At 42.9% G+C, this 20,516-nt stretch overlaps 1 protein-coding gene across 1 annotated transcript in view; it reads right to left on the bottom strand.

Moving 5' to 3' along the window:
* The window catches only part of BRD10 (bromodomain containing 10), a 51,238-nt gene extending 46,807 nt beyond the window's left edge, over nt 1–4,431 (bottom strand). The window contains exon 1 of the mRNA XM_088537503.1: nt 3,986–4,431. Within this exon, the coding sequence (XP_088393629.1) occupies nt 3,986–4,431 (446 nt within the window). The remainder of the gene's footprint in view (nt 1–3,985) is intronic.
* Nucleotides 4,432–20,516: the final 16,085 nt, after the last annotated feature.

Below are 20,516 nucleotides of genomic sequence, written 5' to 3'. Positions count from 1 at the left end.
ACTACATCCCAAAAAATTCAAAAAGGAAATAGTTGGGCCTCCATTTCATGCTCCAGCTTTGTATTTGGAAAACTGGGATAATAATATTCCCTCAAGTCTTAGAAATTTTGCCAATGAAGTGTGACACTGTAGCAAATAGTAGAAAAGTATAGATACCAAATGCATCCAGCAGTTTGCAAAATAACAGTCATATAGAACAGGAAGAAGAAAATATTGTACAACTTGCATCTGTGATGTGCACAGGAGGTTGGGAAGGGGACAGTCAGAAAGTAAAGAGCTATTTTATACTGTTATTTCACAAAATCACAGAATGGTTGAGGTTGGAAGGGACCTCTAGAGATCATCTAGTCCAACCCCCTGCTCCAGCAGGGACACCCAGAGCACGTGGCACAGGGTGGCATCCAGGTGGGTTTGGAAGATCTTCAGAGAAGGAGACTCCACAGCCTCCCTGGGCAGCCTGTTCCAGGGCTCGGTCACCCTCACAGGAAAGAAGTTCTTCCTCACATGGAGATGGAACTGCCTGTGTTTCGGTTTGTACCCACTACGCCCTGTCCTGTCACTGGCCACCACCAAGAAGAGTTTAGCCCCATCCTCTTTAGATGGTCCCCTCCGGTATTTGTACATGTTGATCAGATCTGTTCTCAGGCTTCTCTAGGCTAAACAGGGGCTTAGTCTTTCCTCATACGATAGATGCTCCAGTCCCTTAATCGTTGTCGCTTTGCGTTGGACTAGAAGCTCCACGATCCTCTTGTACTGGGGAGCCCAGAACTGCACCCAGTGCTCCAGGTGTGGCCTCACCAGAGCTGAGCACAGGGGCACAATTCCCGTCCTCGACCTGCTAGCAATGCTCCTCCTCATGCAGGCCAGGATCCCATCGGCCTTCTTGGCCACAAGGGCACATTGCTAACTCATGGTCAACTTGTCAACCAGGACTCCCAGGCCCTTCTCTGCAGAGCTGTTTTCCAGCAGGTCAACCCCTAATCTGTACTGGTGTCTGGAGTTATTCCTCCCCAGGTTCACCCAGGAAGGACCCCCAAGGACCCTGCACTTGTCCTTGTTGAACCTCATGAGGTTCCTCTCTGCCCAACTCTCCATCCTCTACAGGTCCCTCTGGACGGCAGCATGGCCACTCCACCCAGTTTGGTATTGTCTGCCAACTTGCTGAGGGTGCACTCTGTGCCCTCATCCTAGTCACTGATGAACAAGCCGAACAGCACCGGGCCCTGTACTGACCGGTGACTGCGGGACACCACTGGCCACAGGGCTCCAACTAGACTTCCCCTTGGTGAATCCATGCTGACTACTCCTGATCACCTTTTCCTTCACATCCCTAGAGATGGTCTCTGCCATGAGCTACTCCATCACCTCTCCTGGGACGGAGGTGGTGCTGACTGGCCTGTAGTTTCCTGGCTCCTCCCTCCTGCCCTTTTTCCAGGCTGGATTGACGCTGGTTTCCTCCAGCCCTCTGGCACCTCCCCTGCTCTCCATGACCTCTCGAAGACGATGGAGAGCGGCTGAGCAAGAACCCTTGCCAGTTCCCTCAGCACTCTTGGGTGCCTCCCGTCAGATTTAGGGGTGTCCAGTTTGCCTAAATAATCCCTAACCCAGTCCTGCTGGACCAGCAGAAAGTCGTTCTCTCTCTTGTCTCCGGGCTCTGTAGTTGACATCTCTCCTTGACATCTCTCGCTAACTCTAATTCCAGATGGGCTTGGCCTTCCTTGTTGCATCCCTGCATTCTCTGACAATGTTCCTATATTCTTCCCATGTGGCCTGGCCCTTCTTTCGCATTATGTATGTGCTCTTTTTCCTCATTAAGTTTACCCAACATCTCCCTGCCCATCCACGCAGGTCTCCTGCTCGCCTTGCTTGACTTCCTTCTGGTAGGAATGCATCAATCCGGAGCTTGGAGAAAGTGGTGTTTCCTTCCAATTCTAACAAACATTTCAATGTAGAGTGAAGAAAAAGTAATGCAACAAAGCAAAACAAAGCAGAATACTTCACTGTGTACTAGTTGTCCAAAACACCAGACTACTATTCCAAAGCATACCAAACACGGTGATAACAACAGTTAACAAGAAAAATGATGCAGCACCACAACAAAGAGGTGGATATCCTTCAGGTCAATCCTGAGATGCTGCAGTCACAGCAAACTAACATTTTGATGTAATGTCCCTATACAGACAGTTTTTAAGCAGAATGCAGGAATGCAAATTCGAAACATAATCAACCCTTGCACAGACAATCATTCAACTGTTATATTTCTGACTGAGAAAAATTAGTTGACAGTAGACAACATAGAGAAATGAATTTGGGATTAGTCTTCCAAGATGCATTTGGTAAGCTATTTATTTGTCATCAACCGTTCTTTTAAGCCAGGAATTCTCTCTCTCTCACTCTCTTTTTTTTTTTAAAGATCAAATTTTACTGAAGAAAGCTTCATCCTTCAGCTTACTGAAGAAATATTCATCCTGCCTTGGATTCAGCTCCTACCGCTTTACTCCCAGCCTGACCTAAAGGCATTTTTACATGGAAGGTATTTCAGAGGCACACTGTTGACACACTAACACAGAACGCTCTCACAGTGGCCTATTCAGCCGGGTTCTGCAACTCTCTGCTCGAGCATTCCCTCTACACAGGCAAGTTTCTTCTTGCCAGCCTGAAATATCACTTTGGGTCACTTCCAAGTTTGAGACTGATGGACACATACAGCTTCAGATGGACACATGCAACCCCCCAAACACCCTTACATTTGTATGCAACAGTAAGTCAAAAATATTGGTGGACCTTTCACTGTAAAAAGCTTCCATGGGTTGTGAATACAACTAAACCAAGCACATGCCAAACTCCGGAGAAAGCAGTATTTCAGCTGTGACCTAAACAAGACCTCCTGCTGTAACACCTGGGAGTTTTCCATGCTCCAGCTGCTTTGGCTGAAAAAGCACTTCTTGACAAGAACATACACTTATATATACACCACAGTTTCCATTTTGCCACCTAGCAAGTGCCAGGGGTTATCTTCCATTTTATCATTACCATAAACTATTCTAACATTAAATAGCAGTGTCAAAACAGATTATTTTGCCTGGAGATTTTATTCTTACATTACCAGCACTGAAAACTTTGCAGACATGCAAACATGCAAATGTATTATCTACTTCTAACAGAGGAGTCTAACTTTAGAGAAAGTCCACACAAGTTATGCAGTTTTACCTGCTTTAAATTTGCTCTCTTTCTAATCTCACCCAAAAAAGTGCTGCCACATTTTAATAAATAAATTTTTGTGTTCAATTCTGGACTCGGTGGTACTTGTTGGATCTACAGTAGTGACACCTACAAAGGGCCATGAATTTAATTAAGGGATTGGAGCATCTCTCGTAGGAAGAGAGTTGAAAGAGCTGGGATTGCTAAATCTGGGGAAGAGACAGTTCAAGGGTGATCTTATCAGCATGCATAAATACCTGATGGAGGCTAGACTTCTCACTGGTACCTAATTAAAGGGGATTAAAGGCAGTCAGCACAAACCAAAAACATATGAAGTTCTGTCTCAACATTAAAAAGGTAATAAAAATAAACAAAAAACATCCCACAACTTCTTCACCAAGAGTGGCAGAACCCTGGTACAGGCTTCCCAGCGAGGCTGCGGAGCCACCGTCCTACTCCAAAACTCACTGGGCATGGTCCTGCACAACCTGCTGTAGCTGACCCTGCCTGGGGAACGGTGTTCGAGCAGATTAACTGCCAACCTTCAAAAGTCTGTGCTTCCACCAGAAACAAAATCCTTAGCAAGCAAGCAGAATGCAGTGCTTTGCACTTCGATGTTTTCAGTGTGACACCTCTAAAGGAATTCAAATTAAAAATAAGACTGGAATGATTCTCAGAAGAAACAAGCTTCAGAACCCTCAACGGGTGCACAAAGAAATGCATCCTTCTTTCTGATACACACAAACTACTTGCCAGAGCCACTTGCAGTGCTTGCCACACCTACCGGGACAGCAGTGCCAACTTCTGCTCCAGCATCATCTCTAACTTCTGGGCCTGCTTGGAGAGCCAGTGATCCACACCGTGCAGCCGGTAACACGTCTCCAGCATCAGGCGGAAGTCAGCCACAAAATCCGTTATCCCTGCATACTGCCCGCTGGAGAACTTCTCCTCCATCTTCAGCAGCCACATCCCGGCAGGTGAGTTCTCAAGGGGCTGACCGGCTCCTCCTTCGCCGCCGAGGGGCTCTGCCAGCGGCTTCATGAAGGGCGCCGTGAGGGGCCGGTGCTTCTCCAGCAGGAACTCGCGGAGGATGCGGCGGCCCTGCTGCAGCTCTGCGCTCAAGCTCCGCTCCCGAGGGCAGCCGCCGCTCCCGGACCCGGACCCAGCTCCGTCCGCCGCAAGCGGCGGCGGCGGGTGCTCGGCGGCGCCCGCGGGCTGCGCCGCCTCCATGTCCGCGCCTCCCGGGCTAGGCGCGCTGCCCCGCCATGGGGCTCCCGCGCGGCCCGCACGCACCAGCCAGAGCGCGGCCCCGGCGGGGCCTCGTCCCGCCTCTCCGCCGCGGCGGGACCCGCTCGCCGCGGGGCGGCCCGCGCCGCTGCTCGCCTGGCGGCGCTGTCCGTTAACGGCCGCGCGGGGGGGGGCGAGGGGGCGGGGGGAGAGGGGAGGGGCGCGCGGGGGAGGGGTCGGCCCGGCGGCCTGCGGGGCGGAAAGGGCCCGCAGAAAGGGCCGCGGCGCCTCAGCGAGCGCGCGCGCGCATGCGCACGCACCCGCCCGCCCCGCTGCGGGCGCGGCCGAGCTAGCGTCATCGCAGAGCGACGCCGAGGGAGGGCGGCCGTTGGGGGCCGTTGGCGCGCATGCGCGATGCGCAGCCTGGCCGGCGCCGAGGCCGGCGGGAGGGTGGCGGGGTGTCAACGGGTGTGGGGGGTGTGGGGCCGGGGCTGGGTGTCTCCGGCGCCGCTATCGAGGCGTGGATGTGCAGTGGACGGATGTCCTTGCAGTTTGGTCAGCTGTTATCTTGTGCCGTTCAAGAGGTGCTTGTACTTGCCTGGAATGTTGCCATTTTCTGAATGGAAAGAGGAGTGAAGGGAAGGAGGGCAGCGTTTCCCAGCTTTTCCCTGACCTAACCTCCTGTTCTGCTCATGGCTGCAAAGAGCAGCCACAATGTGCGGGAGAAGCACAGCAGACCGACCTGGGCTACAGAGGATTCCCCAGTATTATTAAACATCCTGATAAATTTGAGTTCATGCACAGTTCTGAGTGAATCCCCTTCAGCATCCTTAGTCTGTGAAGTCTGTAGGGTACCTTATTAAGGTAGAGACAATCATTACAAAACAAACAACAAAACAAACAAACAAAAAAAAAGAGTGCCTGCTTTGACCAGGCTTCTAGTCCTTCCAGACATTCTTGTTATTTCTTCAAGGTAAAAGGTTACTGTGGAGCCCTTGTTCATGACTTGATAGGAACCAACAATGCTTTATGGCATGAAGAAATATACAGTCATCCACCTACCATTATGACACTTCATCAGTCTAAGAACATGAAGAAATTTTCTTCCAACCATGGCTATTTTGTCAAGCTGCTTTCCTCGATGTGGTCTCAGCCAGGGTCACAGGGGTGGTACCCAATTCACAGTGCTTTGGTTTCTATGGTTATAGCTACACAGAAATTTATAGCTAGATTTCTGAGTTCTAAAAGATTAGTGAAAGTGATGCTCATTGGAGCACTAGGAACACTGGCCGACAAGAAGGTCGGGGGTATCCTGCGGTGCATTAGGAAGAGCTTTGCTGATTCCCCCACTCTACTTAGCCCTGCTGAGGCCATACGTGTCCTGTCCTGTGTCCAGTTTTGGGCTCCCCAGTACAACAGGGACATGCAGCTACCGGAGAGAGTCCAGCAATGGGCTGCAAAGATGGTGAAGGGATTGGAGCATCTCTCCTATGAGGAGAGGCTGAGGGAGCTGGGCCCCTCAGGGTTTAGCCCAGAAGACTGAGAGGGGTGTTACCAGTGTATACAAATAACTTAATGAAGGGTGTAAGGGCACTGGGGCCACACTCATCTCAATGGGGTCCAGCAATAGGTAAAGCAGCAGTGGACAGAAACTAATCATCTCTGTTGCTCTGTGCTGGACTCTCACTAGAAGCTCCATGTTCCTCTTGTGCAGGGGAGCTCAGAACTGCGCTCAGTACTCAAGTTGCGGCCTAACCAGAGCTGAACACAGGGGCACAATCCCCGTCCGCAACCTGCTGGCAACGCTTCTCCTCGTGCAAGCCAGGATCCCATTGGCCTTCTTGGCCACAAGGGCACATTGCTGCCTCATGGTCAACTTGTCAACCAAGACTCCCAAATCCTTCTCTGTAGAGCTGCTTTCCAGCAGGTCAACCCCTAATCTGTCCTGGTGCCTGGGGTTGTTCCTCCCCAGGTGCAGGACCCTGCACTTGTCCTTGTTGAACCTCATGAGGTTCCTCTCTGCCCAACTCTCCATCCTCTCCAGGTCCCTCTGGATGGCAGCGCAGCCCTCGGGAGTGCTGGTCACTCCTCCCAGTTTGGTGTCATCTGCAAACTTGCTGAGGGTGCCCTCTGTGCCCTTGTCCAAGTCATTGATAAACCAACTGAATAGCACCGGGCCCAGTACTGACCCTGTGGGACACCACTGGTCACAGGCCTCCAACCAGACTTGGTCTAATGAGACCTCCCTCTGGGCTCTGCCATCCACCCAGTCCTCAATCCACCTCACTGTCCACTCCTTCAGTTCACACTTCCTGAGCTTTCCTGTAAGGATGTTATGGGAGACTATCCAAAGCTTTGCTGAAGTCAAGGAAGATGACATCCACAGCTCGCCCATGGTCCAGCCAGCCAGTCCTCCCATTGTAGAAAGCTATCAGGTTCATCAAACACAACTTCTGCTTGGTGAATCCATGCTGACTTCTGGTCACCTTCTTTTCCTTCACATCCCTAGAGATGGTCTCTGCAATGAGCTGCTCCATTACCTCTCCAGGGACGGAGGTGAGGCAGCGGGGCCTGTAGTTTCCTGACTCCTCCCACCTGCCCTTTTTGCAGACTGGAGTGGTGCTGGTTTCTGGTGACAGCCCTCTGGCACCTCCCCTGCTCTCCATGACCTCTCGAAGACGATGGAGAGCGGCTGAGCAAGAACCCTTGCCAGTTCTCTCAGCACTCTTGGGTGCATCCCATTCGAACCCATGGATTTAAGAGTGTCCAGTTTGCCTAAATAACTCCTAACCTAGTCCTCCTGGATGAGGAAGATTTTTGTCTTCCTCTCTCCTGTTTGTCTCTCTTGTGAGACATGATCCTGTGCCATGTGCTGTAGGTCATCCTGGCTTGTGCGGGACAGTTGGACTGGATGCTCTCCAAAGTTCTCTTCTGATTCTGTGATACCACAGAGCTTTAGTTCTTCCCTAGTTCTCTCCAGCTACACATGGCACAGTGCATCCTGTTTCCCTCAAGATCTGTTTTCCAAACCTAATCTGTGAAAGTACAACCTGTGCACTAAGCTTTGTCCCCAAAGTCAACCCCATCTCTCCATCTACCCTAACCACTCAAGGTGATACCATGGCTATCCAGTTTTAATCTCCAAAATCTCCTCTTAAAAAGCAGGCTCCAAAGCAATGAGATGAGACGCCTTAGTATGCAGGGTCTAATAGTGGATCAGAGACTGCACCACATCTCCAAATTGTAGGAGGGAATGGTTTTGTCTTGTGTCTCCTCCAGAGGCTTTTGGAACACAGTCCTCAGCATATCTAATAGTGGGTCTGTGGTCAAGTGGCTTGTGAAGAGGCATCATCATAGGGCCAGAAGTGGCAAAAGACTTCTTGTAACTATCCATGTTACACTGGGAATTTCAGGCTCATAAATTAAGTAGTTTGGACGAACAACCTTTGCAGCAGCTGAGTGCCTACTGAATGACCAGCACCTGAACTCCCAGCCACACTCATTTGATTTGTGCTGATCACAAATCAAATAAAATACCAACCGGTCTCTTAGGCCTTCTCCACTGTACATGCATTTCAGTCCTTGGCCTAACAACATACAAAGTCTTCACAAGTCTTGAGATCAGGACTGCCTTGAATTAGAGAGCATCAGCTCTTTAATAGTCTACAAAATAAATTTTCTTTTTTTTTTTCTTTTTTTTTCGGGACAGTTAAGGTCTGTGTGCTAGTGTCTTTCCCCCTGCATTGAGCCCCATCGAGTTCTCCTGAACTGAGGGCCCTAACTGGTGCCAGACACTTGGCAAGAAATTTGTTAGTTAGAGGAAGTGGCAGAGCTAAAAAAGACTTTTGCAAGACCACAGATAGTAGCCAATTTCAGACAGAGCAGACGGTTACTCTGGGAGGAGAGAGGGAATTAAAAGCCCTAAAATGAACGAAAGAAAGGTTTTGAGAGTCTGTGAGTTTTTAAGGGAGCGACACTTGCAGCTGTGAAACCCTAGTACAAGTAGAGTGTAATTTCCTGTCAGAGAGTCTATATATGATCTCACAAATATACTACTTCTCTTAACACCACACTGGTGCTTTGCAATGGCTTCATATTATGTGAGTAAATTTTTAAGATGAATCTATAAGACTGGAGTGCAGGTGAAATGATTTTGTGAGCCTACAGCTAGTGACATTAATCATCCAGAATGTTGACATCTAGGTAGTCCTTTTGATAGTGCTTGAACACACTCTTCACAGTACCTGTAGCTGAGTTTGTGCTGAAGAGCCCCATGAAAGGAACATCTCTGTGCATTTTTACATGTATATGTGCTTGTAATCAACCTCATAGGATCATAGAATCACAGAATGCTGAAGGTTAGAAGGGACCTCTAGAGGTTGTCTAGTCCAACTCCCCTGCACACGCAGGGTCACGTAGAGCACGTGGCACAGAAATGCATCCAAGCGGGTTTGGAAGATCTCCAGAGGGAGACTCCACAATCTCCCTTGGTACCTCTTTGGTGCTCCGCTGGAACAGTGGTGTCATGCCACTGGTGTTCCTTAGAACACCAGATGGGAAGATACGGGATATTTTGTAGCTAATATCCACCAGGAGTTGGTGTTTCATAATACTGAAATGGAGCAGCAGTCTTCCTTTTTTAATACACACTCTGACGTTGCACAGATGTACACGTATCGTTGACTGTGCTGGAGAGCCAAGGGGCCTCTGTTGTTGAAACATGTCAAAAGGTAGAATTGGCAGGAGTAAAGACTCACATCAGCCAACGATTTTATCATCACTGAAGTGACTAAAAACTCCCTGTCTACAGGTGCCCATTATTGTTTCCTTCAGATGATTGTCTTTTTAATGAAAGAGCAAGTATTTGTAGTCCCTGGTTAGAGATGCAAGTTAGAGATGAGGAGGGGGATTGTAATATACTATAAAACCATGATCTATTTTTTAGTGTCTATCTTTTTTTTTTTTTTTCATATTCCAGCAAGTTACAAATTTCAGTTCCGATCCTCATCTCTAAGATTTCGTAGGCCTCCCCCAAGGGTCTGTACTGAGATATCACAAATGGTTGTATTGCACGCTCCTAATTAAATAAGAGACATTGTTTTCTCTATGTGTTTAGCTTTCAAGTTCGACATTTGGAGAGGTGTGCCTTGAAGCTCTTCTGTATTTCAATTAATGTTACCAGGTACTCCAATAAAAATTATAACTTCTAGCTACACAGCTGGCTGTGCCTTCAGGCTTGAGAACTTATAGCCAGACTTGTGTATACAGTTCACTGGGCAGTAGCTGAGAAGCCATAAGACATGGTGTCCCGGAACCTGTTAGTTGTTTCCCTGTTAGAAAAACAGGTGTTTATGGTGATGAATCCAATAAAATATCAAGATCCGCATGGAAGAAAGACAGCTAACATGAAACAAGATAGGATTCTCGGTTTGAAAACCTGATTTATCTCACTAAAACTATTTGAAAGAGAATATTTTTTCTAAGTATGGAAACAGGGGTAAAAGTGATTGGAAAAGTGTCTAAAACAGATAATAGTGGAGAAGAGAATCTACAGGTCTACATATAATAGGTATCTACGTATAGTAGTTTTAATATGTTATTTTGTCTTCTGTATTGAAAAAATACGTTTCATTCAGCTTATAGAGAACTGTACTCTGTATGTACTTTCTGAATCTTGCCACATGATCGCACTGTTGCGTAAAAACCATGCCCTGCTTCTGCTTCAAGTCAGAGGCAGAGCTCCATTTCTGTGAAACCAGGATATAACTACTGGTGCAAAGCTGGCAAACAAAAGCTCTCCATAATATAAAACAGAGGTAAAATGGAGTTGTGTTTTGCCATATTCACTAATAACAATAGTAGGCACCTATTAGAACAAATTTATTTTAGAATAAATATAACTGATGACCTTAGCACTTGAATAAGCCTTATACTAATCTCTTTTCATAGGTCCTGTAAATTCATGTCTCTGCATTTGGTCGACAGTTTTTCTAAATATCTTCACATAGATTTATGTCTTTTATCTGTAAGTAATTACAAGTGTGGATCTCTGTTATCTTCTCTAACCCAGAAGGTAACCCTAAATACACCTCTGCCTTCATGTATTCACAAAGATGACAAGACATTTTGCAGTGATAATGTTATCCACAATGTGTGTAGTTTGTTATCCACAAAGGTTAAGCGGCTAATGGAACATCCAGGAGAGAAGTCCATCAGTTTTCTGCTACTGATGACGCGCAGTGACCTACCCGAGCAACCTGCAACAAGCTCTTCTTCGTGCCCCTCTGTGAGGTGACTGAACTAGTGTTGCCAGCAGAAAAAGTTTAACTGTGTACCCCCCCAAACCACATATTCTTTATGCTGCTACAAACTTGTTGTAAATAAAAACAACACCAAACTCCAAAAGCTCTGATAAAGTTACTTTCTTTTTTGTGTTGGTCATATGAAGTCTCTGTTTTATTAGTACTGTTTTATTATTTTTAAGAACAGGGTTTCTGGCAAGTGAAGAGGATAAACAGTCTTTGAAATGCTCCAGATGAATTCTTCTAATCCTTTCATCCTCTGACACATCCTCCCACCACCATTATTTAGATCTTCTCTCTGTGGAGACAGTTCTACTTTTTATTGCTAGTGCTGTCCTCATTGCCAATTAGTTATGTAAGCTGACAGAAAACAGGGAAAGCATCCTTGAATTCTGCATTTTAAAGACATTTGCTTTTTTTGAGTTCACAAGCTGTTAGCTGTTTTGTACGCAAGACAGTACAGAGTAGTAAATAGTTCTGCAAAACTACACTTCTGCTTAAAATAAGTCTTTCTGAAGCACTTAAACTTGATGCCTAAGAATAAAAAATAATTTTAATTTGACAACATATTCTAATGCATCAAAAATCTTCTATCTAGTAAACAAAGATAGATATAAATATCTATTTTTTTAATTAATATGACGTGTTATGACTCAAAAGGAGACCACGGTCTCTTTCAGAACTAAAGTAAAACATATGAACAAATTCAATTTCTTTTTCTTGATTCCAGATTGGTACTGAAGTTGCCTATAGAAGCTAGCTACTTCTAATTGTTATGCTGTAACAGAATTTATTCTAAGGGTTTTTTTTTTCTTATTTCCATGTTTAATCTTATTTACTTACCACTAGCTATTTTTTTTCTATAATGCTGCATTGAAGTTACTTTTTATCAACAAAATTTTCTCCAAAATTTCGGTTCAAATTTCATTTGTCACATGACAGGCAGGACAAACACATTACTCTAACAGTGGCTCCTGAGTTGCACAGCTAATCTCATCTCTTTTCCAATGAATTGATGGTCTGTACTGATAGACAATGTGAAGCTAAACTGCTACAGTATGTTGCTCACACACCCTTAAAACTTCCCTCATTCCCACTTCTGTCTTCATTAAAAGCAAAGTTAGAGGCAAGCTCAGTGCCATTCAGCTGGTACATACATTCTGGCTGGTATCAGAGGTAAGGGAAGAAATAGGTTAAATTGTGAATCCTAAAAGGCAGCACATAACTGGGCTTGAGGGGTAGATGTCTGAAATTAAACTTCTGAACTCTCAAGTACTAGCTACTTGCTAACTGCAATTGGTATGGTATGGCGCTGCTTCTAAATTTTGATAACACCTCCTCATGCCTCTAATAAAGACATGGAACCACTGACTAGGAAGTGGTTCACATATTGTGCTTCCAAATAAAGACCGTTTATGAATTTTAGAAGAGTTAGAGTTTAGTTTCCTACCTGGAGCTTTGGGACCTAAATATAACAGCTGCTGCCAAAAAGAAGAAATTGTGGAAAGTGGTCTCGGAGAGAAGATTGGGGCTGGGAAAGAAGATGAGGAAAGTGGGAGAATATCCTGGAGATCAGCAACCTGCATGGACACGAATGTTGAGGTTGTCAGTAACACCCCAGGCCCGTAGCTGCCAACAGCAGCACTGCAGAAACTGACCCGGATTTTGCCTGACTGTCCCAGCTAGGTGGAGAACTCTCTGTGAGGAAGGAAAGCCCAGACCCAACAAACATAATGCTGTGGGCAAGTGCATGAGTGGGTGTGTGAAGAAATCAGGTAGGTCAAAAGCAATAGTATCTTTGGTTCTTGGATATTCCAGTATACAGATCCACTATAGGGTGCCATTTACCCTGCCTCACTCGTGACAGAAGACTAGGCAGTATAAACAGGTTAAGTGACTAGCTCTTTTTTCAAAAAGAAAGCCTGTTGAGATCAGACTTAAGTTTTCCATTCAGCAAGGCATTTCAATCATTCTCTTATATTCAGCTGCTTAAGTTTTCGGGAATTCATGAAACTTCCAAGAGAGTATCTCCTCAGCCAAGCTTTCTTCTTTTATGCCCTCACCAGGCTTGGCCAAAATTATCCAGCAGGTTACTGCAAAGACAGACAGACAGACAGCTCAATTGCATAAGCCTCATTTCCTCAGAAAAACATATTTAAAGGAATTTATTTTCACTAATAATGTGGTATTCTTAATCTTTTCTGTGTAATTGCATGACACAGTTGCCTCACACAAAGTTACCATTGATTTTGTCTCTATTTCCTTTACATCTTCTCACCCAGTGTTATTACATATGGATATGTAATATCAATGCATTAGCCTTTAGCCTTCTCCAGACTGAACAGCCCCAACCTTCTCCAGAGGGACAGAGGCTCCAGTTGCTTGGTCAGCTCTGTGGCCCTCTGCTGGACTGAATCCAGTAGGTCCATTTCCCCATTGTATAGAGGACCCTAGGCCTGGACAGAGCATTCCAGAAAAGGCTCGTCCATGTTGAGCAGAGGGGAAGGATCACCTCTCTCCACCTGCTTCTCCACCAGCCCTCTGTCTATTACAGCCCAGGATACTGCTGGTCTTTCCTGCAAGGGCACACTGCTGGATTGTGGTCAACTTGGGCATCAGGGCACCAGTTCCCTTTCCACAGAGCTGCTCCCCAGCCTGTCCTGCTGCATGGAGTTATTGGTCTGCAGGGGCAGGATTTGGCCCTTCTTTTGCTGAACTTCACTGGAGCCCTTTCTGCCCATTTGGCAGCCGGTCACGGTATCTCTGAATGACGGCCCAACTCACTGGTGTTTCAGCCACTCCTCCAAGTACTGAGTTATCTTCAAACTTATACCAGTACAAGCTTACACTGGTCCTGGCCGTGGAGATGGGCAGAGAGGAACCTCATGGAGTTCAGCAAAGGCAAGTGCAGAGTCCTGCCCCTGGGGAGGCACCAGGACAGGCTGGGGGTGACCTCTGCAGAGGAGGGTCTCGGAGTCCTGGTGGACACCAAGGTGACCATGAGGCAGCAGTGTGCCCTGGTGTCCAAGAAGGCCAATGGGATCCTGGCCTGCATGAGGAGGAGCGTTGCCAGCAGGTTGAGGGAGGGGATCCTGCCCCTCTGCTCAGCTCTGGTGAGGCCGCACCTGGAGTATTGGGTGCAGGTCTGGACTCCCCGGGACAAGGGGCACAACTTGCTACTCGAGAGAGTCCGGCGTAGGTTTTCTAAGGTGATGAGGGGACTGAAGCATTTCTCATATGTTGAGAGGCTGTATGTAGAAACGACGGAGCCAGACTCTTCTCAGTGGTGTCTGGTGACAGGACAAGAGGCACAAACTGAAACAATCTGGATTTGAGGAAGAGCTTGTCTATGAGGGTGACAGAACAGGTTGCTCAGACGTAGAATCTCCTCTGAGAAGTGTTTAAAAATGGTAAAATAGCATTTGGGTCAGAAATGCCTTCCTTTTATGTATTTTCTCCACTTTTTAGTGTGTGTTTTTAAGAACAGAGATTTCTTAAAAATCTGTAGACTTGGCAGCAGTCCTGACATAGGTATTAGTACATCATTAGTCTTCACTTGTTGGCAAAACCATTTAGAAATTTTCATAAGCCCCTGCAATTTCAAATGGAATGAAAACTTCATGGTGCAGTAAAATGCAATTAGTCAATGACAGTTTGGAAGTACTGTGAGAAACAGATAGGCTACTATAAACTCAATTTAGTCCTATATATGTCTTTAGCATGCCATGTGAACAGGATGTGAAATAAGATAATGTTGCCTGCTATTTGCTTACATTAAAATGTTCTCAGAATGCTAGAAATGCTTTCCAAGAAGAAAACAGCGTTAGTTTTGTTATGTCAGTTTGTTTCATTAAGCTGCTAAATACATTAAAATTATGATTCATCTTAATTTTTTAGGGGGAGAAAAGATCTCAAATTGAAGAAAAACATGAATTTCTGATACAAATATTAATTATGATAGTTTACATTCATAATGAAAATATTACATAAAGATCTAATCCAGATTCTTAGGTATTCTTATCCAGATTCTTAGTAAACCACTGGATTTTAGGTGAGAACCTCCTGAGACAAATTTATAGCCAGGATTTTATATCTGATATTTCCGTATCACTGGATTTTAGGTGATAACATCCAGAGAAAAAATTATTGCCAATATTTTATGTCTGATATCGCCAAAATCTGCAAGTCCTGCTTTAGATGTCAAATTGAATATATTTTCAGTCATTTTCCTGAAAATGTTTGTAGTAAACAAACTGAATTGTTTGTCAGATTTTTGAACAAATTGAATATATTTTCAGTCATTTTCCTGAAAATGTTTGTAATAAACTTTCTGTAGGATCACTATTTGTGATCAGACTTGTCCCCTGCATAAAGCTAGCAGTACAACAGATTCAAAATTAGAATTAAACTTTTAATTTCAAATTAAGATTTTTCCTGGTGCAGTCCTTGTCTATGCCCTAGTTTTATAACTATTTGAACTTGTTCTGTTGGACATTCTTTGCAAATGAGCTGGCTGATAAAGCATAATCATTGGAATTTACTTATGATAAATATTATTCAAACAATAGTACCTGATATCATTTTCTTTTCCATCCTTTCTAATCATTGCTGCAAACAACAGTGGGTTTCTGCAGTAGACTATCCTTTTATTTTGGAAAAAGAAGTTTTGGCGTCTGTGCCCTTTGAACAGTAGGTGAATAATTTCTTTGTCAATTTACATGCCATCATCCGACATCTCACCCTGACCTGTAGTTGTGCCTAAGGCTGAAGTACTGAGCTATTTCTACACTCTCTTGGGCAAGAGTACAGATTAAATGAGGAGAAGAGAGGGAGAAGAGAGGAAAGGAAAAGTCTCAAAACTCTAGAAAATAAGTCTTTAAAATAACAATTGCCACTATATTACTGTGCTAGGCTACTCGTAGCTTTGGTGAGGACAACTGAGCATTTATAATTTTTTAAATGAAGCTAATTTTGCTACCACTACATGGAGGAAATTATATGCCACCCACTTTTTAAGGATATAATCTTATATTTTTACCATGAAACTTGATCAACTTCTCAGTTCCATTGAAGCTGTTAATTTTATTTGTTAACTTCAACAAGCTCTTCAGGTTTCATGTATTTATTTAAAAAAAAAAGCCTTTGTACACTGTAATCCTCTTTTATTGGCTGTGACCATATCAAATCACACTCCTTTTATTGTTGCAACTTATTTCTATGATTCAACTCAGAAAAGCAGACTTTGCAGAAACTTGATATTCCCCATACTTAAATATTCCCACAACTGTACTCTGCTCACATATTTGTGTTTTATAATCTTTGCTTTGAAGTTAGCTTTTTTCTCCCCACGTTTTTGTGCAGGATTCATTTCCTAATCTACATTGTCCAGGAAGTTATTTCATTACTCATCTGTCATTAAACTAAAAGCTCCATTTATTATTGAAAACATCTACTGGTTTGGATTTAGAAAAACTCTTCAGTTTTAGAAATGCTAAATGACATAGCTAATTATAAGTAAGAAAAATTGTACTTTAAAATTGACTGTGAAGGTTAAGATAGAAGTCAGCTGTGATTTTGATGTGCCTTCATATTTCATGGACTTAATCTCCCTAGATGATTTTCAGTGATTTTCATGGCTATTAATGATGTATGTTACTATTCTACAGTAGTTTCAGTGTAGCACCTTAAAATGTTCTTGTAATATGTTTTGTAAAGTCAACATTTTTTTTCTGTGCTGTGACTGTTGCGATCACAATAAAATATTACACTTCAACCTGGACTGCTGTCTTAAGAGCTTTTGATCTGACATACAGTTTACTCTTTGAAAACTGGATCCATCTACTCTTTATTGATGACTTCTCTGCTGCGGTTTTATCAGATCTGGAGCCCATGTAGACTTTGATGGACTGTATTTAAAAAAAAAATTGGCTCTGTCATGCATTTTTCATCATGTTTCATCATGTTTCTCCTGTTTCTCCTGACTGAAATGACAGTCCTCTGTCATTTGAAATTTAGAAACATGCCTACATTTTTCTAACTGCATGAGTGATAGCCAAAGATTGAGATCCAGTGTTCCCCATTGCTTTGTTAGTTGTAAGTGTATCTTCTAACAGAATAATCTTATGATGCTTCCACAGACCCCAGTGAGGACTTAAGGAACTAAAATAGACATTTTCTAAACTAAATATAGGTAGTGTATTTTTTTTTGATATAATACACAAATTGTTGGTAAAAGCTCCATTCAGATTTGCTAAATCTTGATTGCAAAATGCTGTGACAAACAGAAAAGTGTAACTGTTTTTTTAGAGAGGTTTCATCATTATCATGTTATAAAAAAGTCTGATTCACACTTTTAAATACCATATTCAAGCTAAAAGGGGTTTAATGCGCATGGAGAGAGAGGTGATTGAAGGGACAGGAAGGTAGATAGGTAGAAGGATAAAGGCCAATGAACATGTGAAACGTGGAGAAAGAAAAAAATGATCCTTGTATGATAAAAATGTTATCTGGACCATATGGGCAAAGAAATGCAGCACATCTGCTTTAATCAAGTTGGCTCACCTAACAGATGCAGTCCAGCTATGCAGTTGGAGCACTGTGTAGGCTCAAAGCCCATTCAAATGATGAGTAAATTTTTAAGAAGAAAACCTGTTAACAGCTTGATAAGTGAAGCTACACTCTGAGTTTTAATCTGTCTGTGTTCCCATAAACCCACCATATGCCCTTTAAACATCCATGGAAGGAAGAATAAAAACAGTCCTTATTTAAGAAATTATTTTGGAATATTTTTAATAATACTTCTCCATAATTTTGATGACATAAAATATCACGATATTCATGCAGAGTTAGGGACTGCATAGAAATACTGGCTAAGAACTGACATAAAATTCCAGGGAAGACAGCTTTTATGGCAACTTCGAAAAATAAGAGATTAAAGGTTTGGTTTTAATGCTTCCAACATGCATAGAATTCCCTCACCAGCCAGAACCACATGTATATTGATATTGATGAATTTTCACTTGGTAAAAAGACTAGGTCCATGTCAGGCTTTTATTCCGTTCAGAGGTTTGGCTCCCTGCCATGTCTGCAGGCAATAAATTGGTTGTAGCAGAGCTGCTTCGAACTCTGTGCTGAGTAGAAGTATTCCAACCGAGACAACAGCTACCACCACAAGATAAGCAAGAGGAGAAAATCACTGCAAGTAAGTACACTTACTTAGAATCTGACAAATAATGATTTTTCAGCTGAATTTAAAGTTTTCTTTTGAAGTTTCTTTCTTAATCTGAACTTCTGTCTAGTTTAGAGACTGCAGATTTCTTAAAGGTTACATGATCTGAAAAAAAAAATCTCACTCATTTATTTATTATAGGATTATGCCTTTGCTTTTAATTTGCTGTTAAATTGTAACTGATAATCTTTGATTAGCAAGATTGTTGATTCTTTCAAAAAAAAAAAAAAAAAACTCTTGAGATAGTCTTTGAAATACTATGTTATAAATGTGCCAGTGTAGTGGTCAGATAATATTTGGATCATGCTACTTCCAGAACAAACTCCAAAGGTTTAAAATTCTGTTTCCAGATATTGAATTTAATTTGTTTTTACAATCACATGTGTGAGGATTAGTGGATGAAAGAATAATGCCTGAGAACAAAAGAAACCAGTAAAGGACAAGAAAGGTTACTTAACAGGTTTTCTGTGCTGCCTTCATAGAAATGCATCAGGATGGTTTATGTAGCCAGAAAATTCTTCAAATTCCCTATGCTTTCATAGCCAACTTGTTGCTGTTGGCCAGATTATGTGCGCAATTATATCTGATTTTAGCATTTTAAATGGTCAAAGCTGAGCTTGTCTGCTTCCCTGGTACTTGCCTCAGATGTGAAAACTGGCATATATGTAATAGAAGAACAGAAGAAACTGAAGAAATGAGCTTGAAAAAACAATAAGGAAATAGATGTAAGGCAACAAGTGGAAGTGAAAATAAATATGCCAAAGTAGGTGATACCTATCATGGTGTGAAAGGAAAGGGTTATCAGGAGAGGGACATTTACATTTTCCTCAGACTTAAGGGACATGTAAGGAAGTTCCTGCTGAGAAGCTTGATAATGCATATTTGATATTTATTCTAGAGAGTTTCTTTGTTATTTTATAGACCTGAGGTGCAATCCTATTGTAAACACATATTTCCTCCAAGCTGAAACTTGTCTGCTTGTTCAAACAATCCACAATTCAAAACAATTGAAATTAAGTACAATACTTTAGAATTTCAAGAGTTGTTTCCTGTCTTTCTCAATACCAAGTTTCTTAAGTATTTGTCCAGTCCAAATCATACACATTTGAAAATTAAACAGCTCTGCCCTCTTGAGGAATTCCTCAGACTCTTTGCTTGTAATAGTTTTCCTCTATTCTTACAGAGGTCATGGGGTATAAATAATACAGATGCAAGACTGAATCTGAGTGATTTGTATAATATTACATTGGTTCTCCATAAAAGCAAATTTAATTTCATTAAGTATTTAAGATAAACCGCAACTTAAGCTGACATTAGTAACTGCAGTAGACGAAGATCAGACCCAGGGACACTTCCCTGACTGCATCACTAGGTGTAAAAATCTGGATTTTCAGAACCTCTGTTCAAGTGCTTGTCGAACTGGAATTGCACTTAAGTTTTCATCAGACATGATCTTCAAGGGAACATGTAAAATGGGCTAACAAGGGGTTAAATACCTGTTTTCTGGGCATCCCTACTTTGACTAAGTCTCGATGCTTTGTTGACATTGAATACCTAGTACACCACTATCTTTCAAGGTCTACAGGCTTGTGTCACCTGCCCACTCTTTCTGGGTTGTGCTTTTTCAGAAGGCAGCTCCTATTCAGGACCTGATAGAAACCCGCTCTTTGTTTTTGTTAGCCCTCAGTGGAAAAGTAGCCTCATAAAGATGATAGATCAATTTTTACCTCTAACTACAAGGTATTTTACATTTGAAAAATGAAACAGGAAAAAATATTTCAGTTATTTTTAACAAGGATGTTTCAATTTTAAATGGCATAAATGAATATTCAGTTATATGAACCAAGCTAAAGACAGTGAAAAGGAGCATTAGTTTAGGCTTTTAATACAGTAAGAGGAAAATTGAGAGTGAAAGAAATCTTTCCTCTCTGTCATTTCACATAACAATTTAATGTGAAATTCTGAAACAAGATTCTGAAATTTCACCTCTTTATATAGAAAAGAACTGAAACAGACTAGAAGACAGCACTCTCCTCCCCTAAAGTTAACTCACAAATTTTTGTACTAGAGTCAGAGTCAAATTTCTGCAGCCTAAGTGGCATTTAATTGTTCTGTGTAAAGCTGAATGGGGATAAAACTATACCTTTCTTTGCTCAGTTCATTCACCAGGGAACTGGAAAAAATAGAAGCTAATTCTTCTCTTTAGTCTGCATTTTGTTGTAAACAGATGTAATAAACAGCTGGATTCATGAGAGTTTTTAGAATGCAGAATTCTAGTGCCTCTGTCTTGATTAGATTATCTGAAAAGGAAGCTGAAGCTCTATCTTCAAGATGTCTTACTAGGATGTCCCATTCTCCAGAGAGGGTGGCCCTCATTCTGTTCAAGTGCGCAATCACACTTAGAGGGTGAATTTATACCACTTTCTTCAAATGTTATTAATCAAAATTATGCACTTTGTAAATGGGCCTCTGACATAAAATATGAAATATTGTGATGAATTCTAACTTACATTTTAGGACTGAGAAACAGTGACTACCCGGGTTACCAGGTTTCCACA

This window comes from Tinamus guttatus, unplaced genomic scaffold (genome assembly GCF_059628265.1).
Source record: "Tinamus guttatus ecotype Peru unplaced genomic scaffold, ASM5962826v1 Tinamus_guttatus_pri_ptg000794l, whole genome shotgun sequence".
In the NCBI taxonomy this organism is placed as follows: Eukaryota; Metazoa; Chordata; class Aves; order Tinamiformes; family Tinamidae; genus Tinamus; species Tinamus guttatus.
This window is presented reverse-complemented; position numbering and strand designations above follow the sequence as displayed.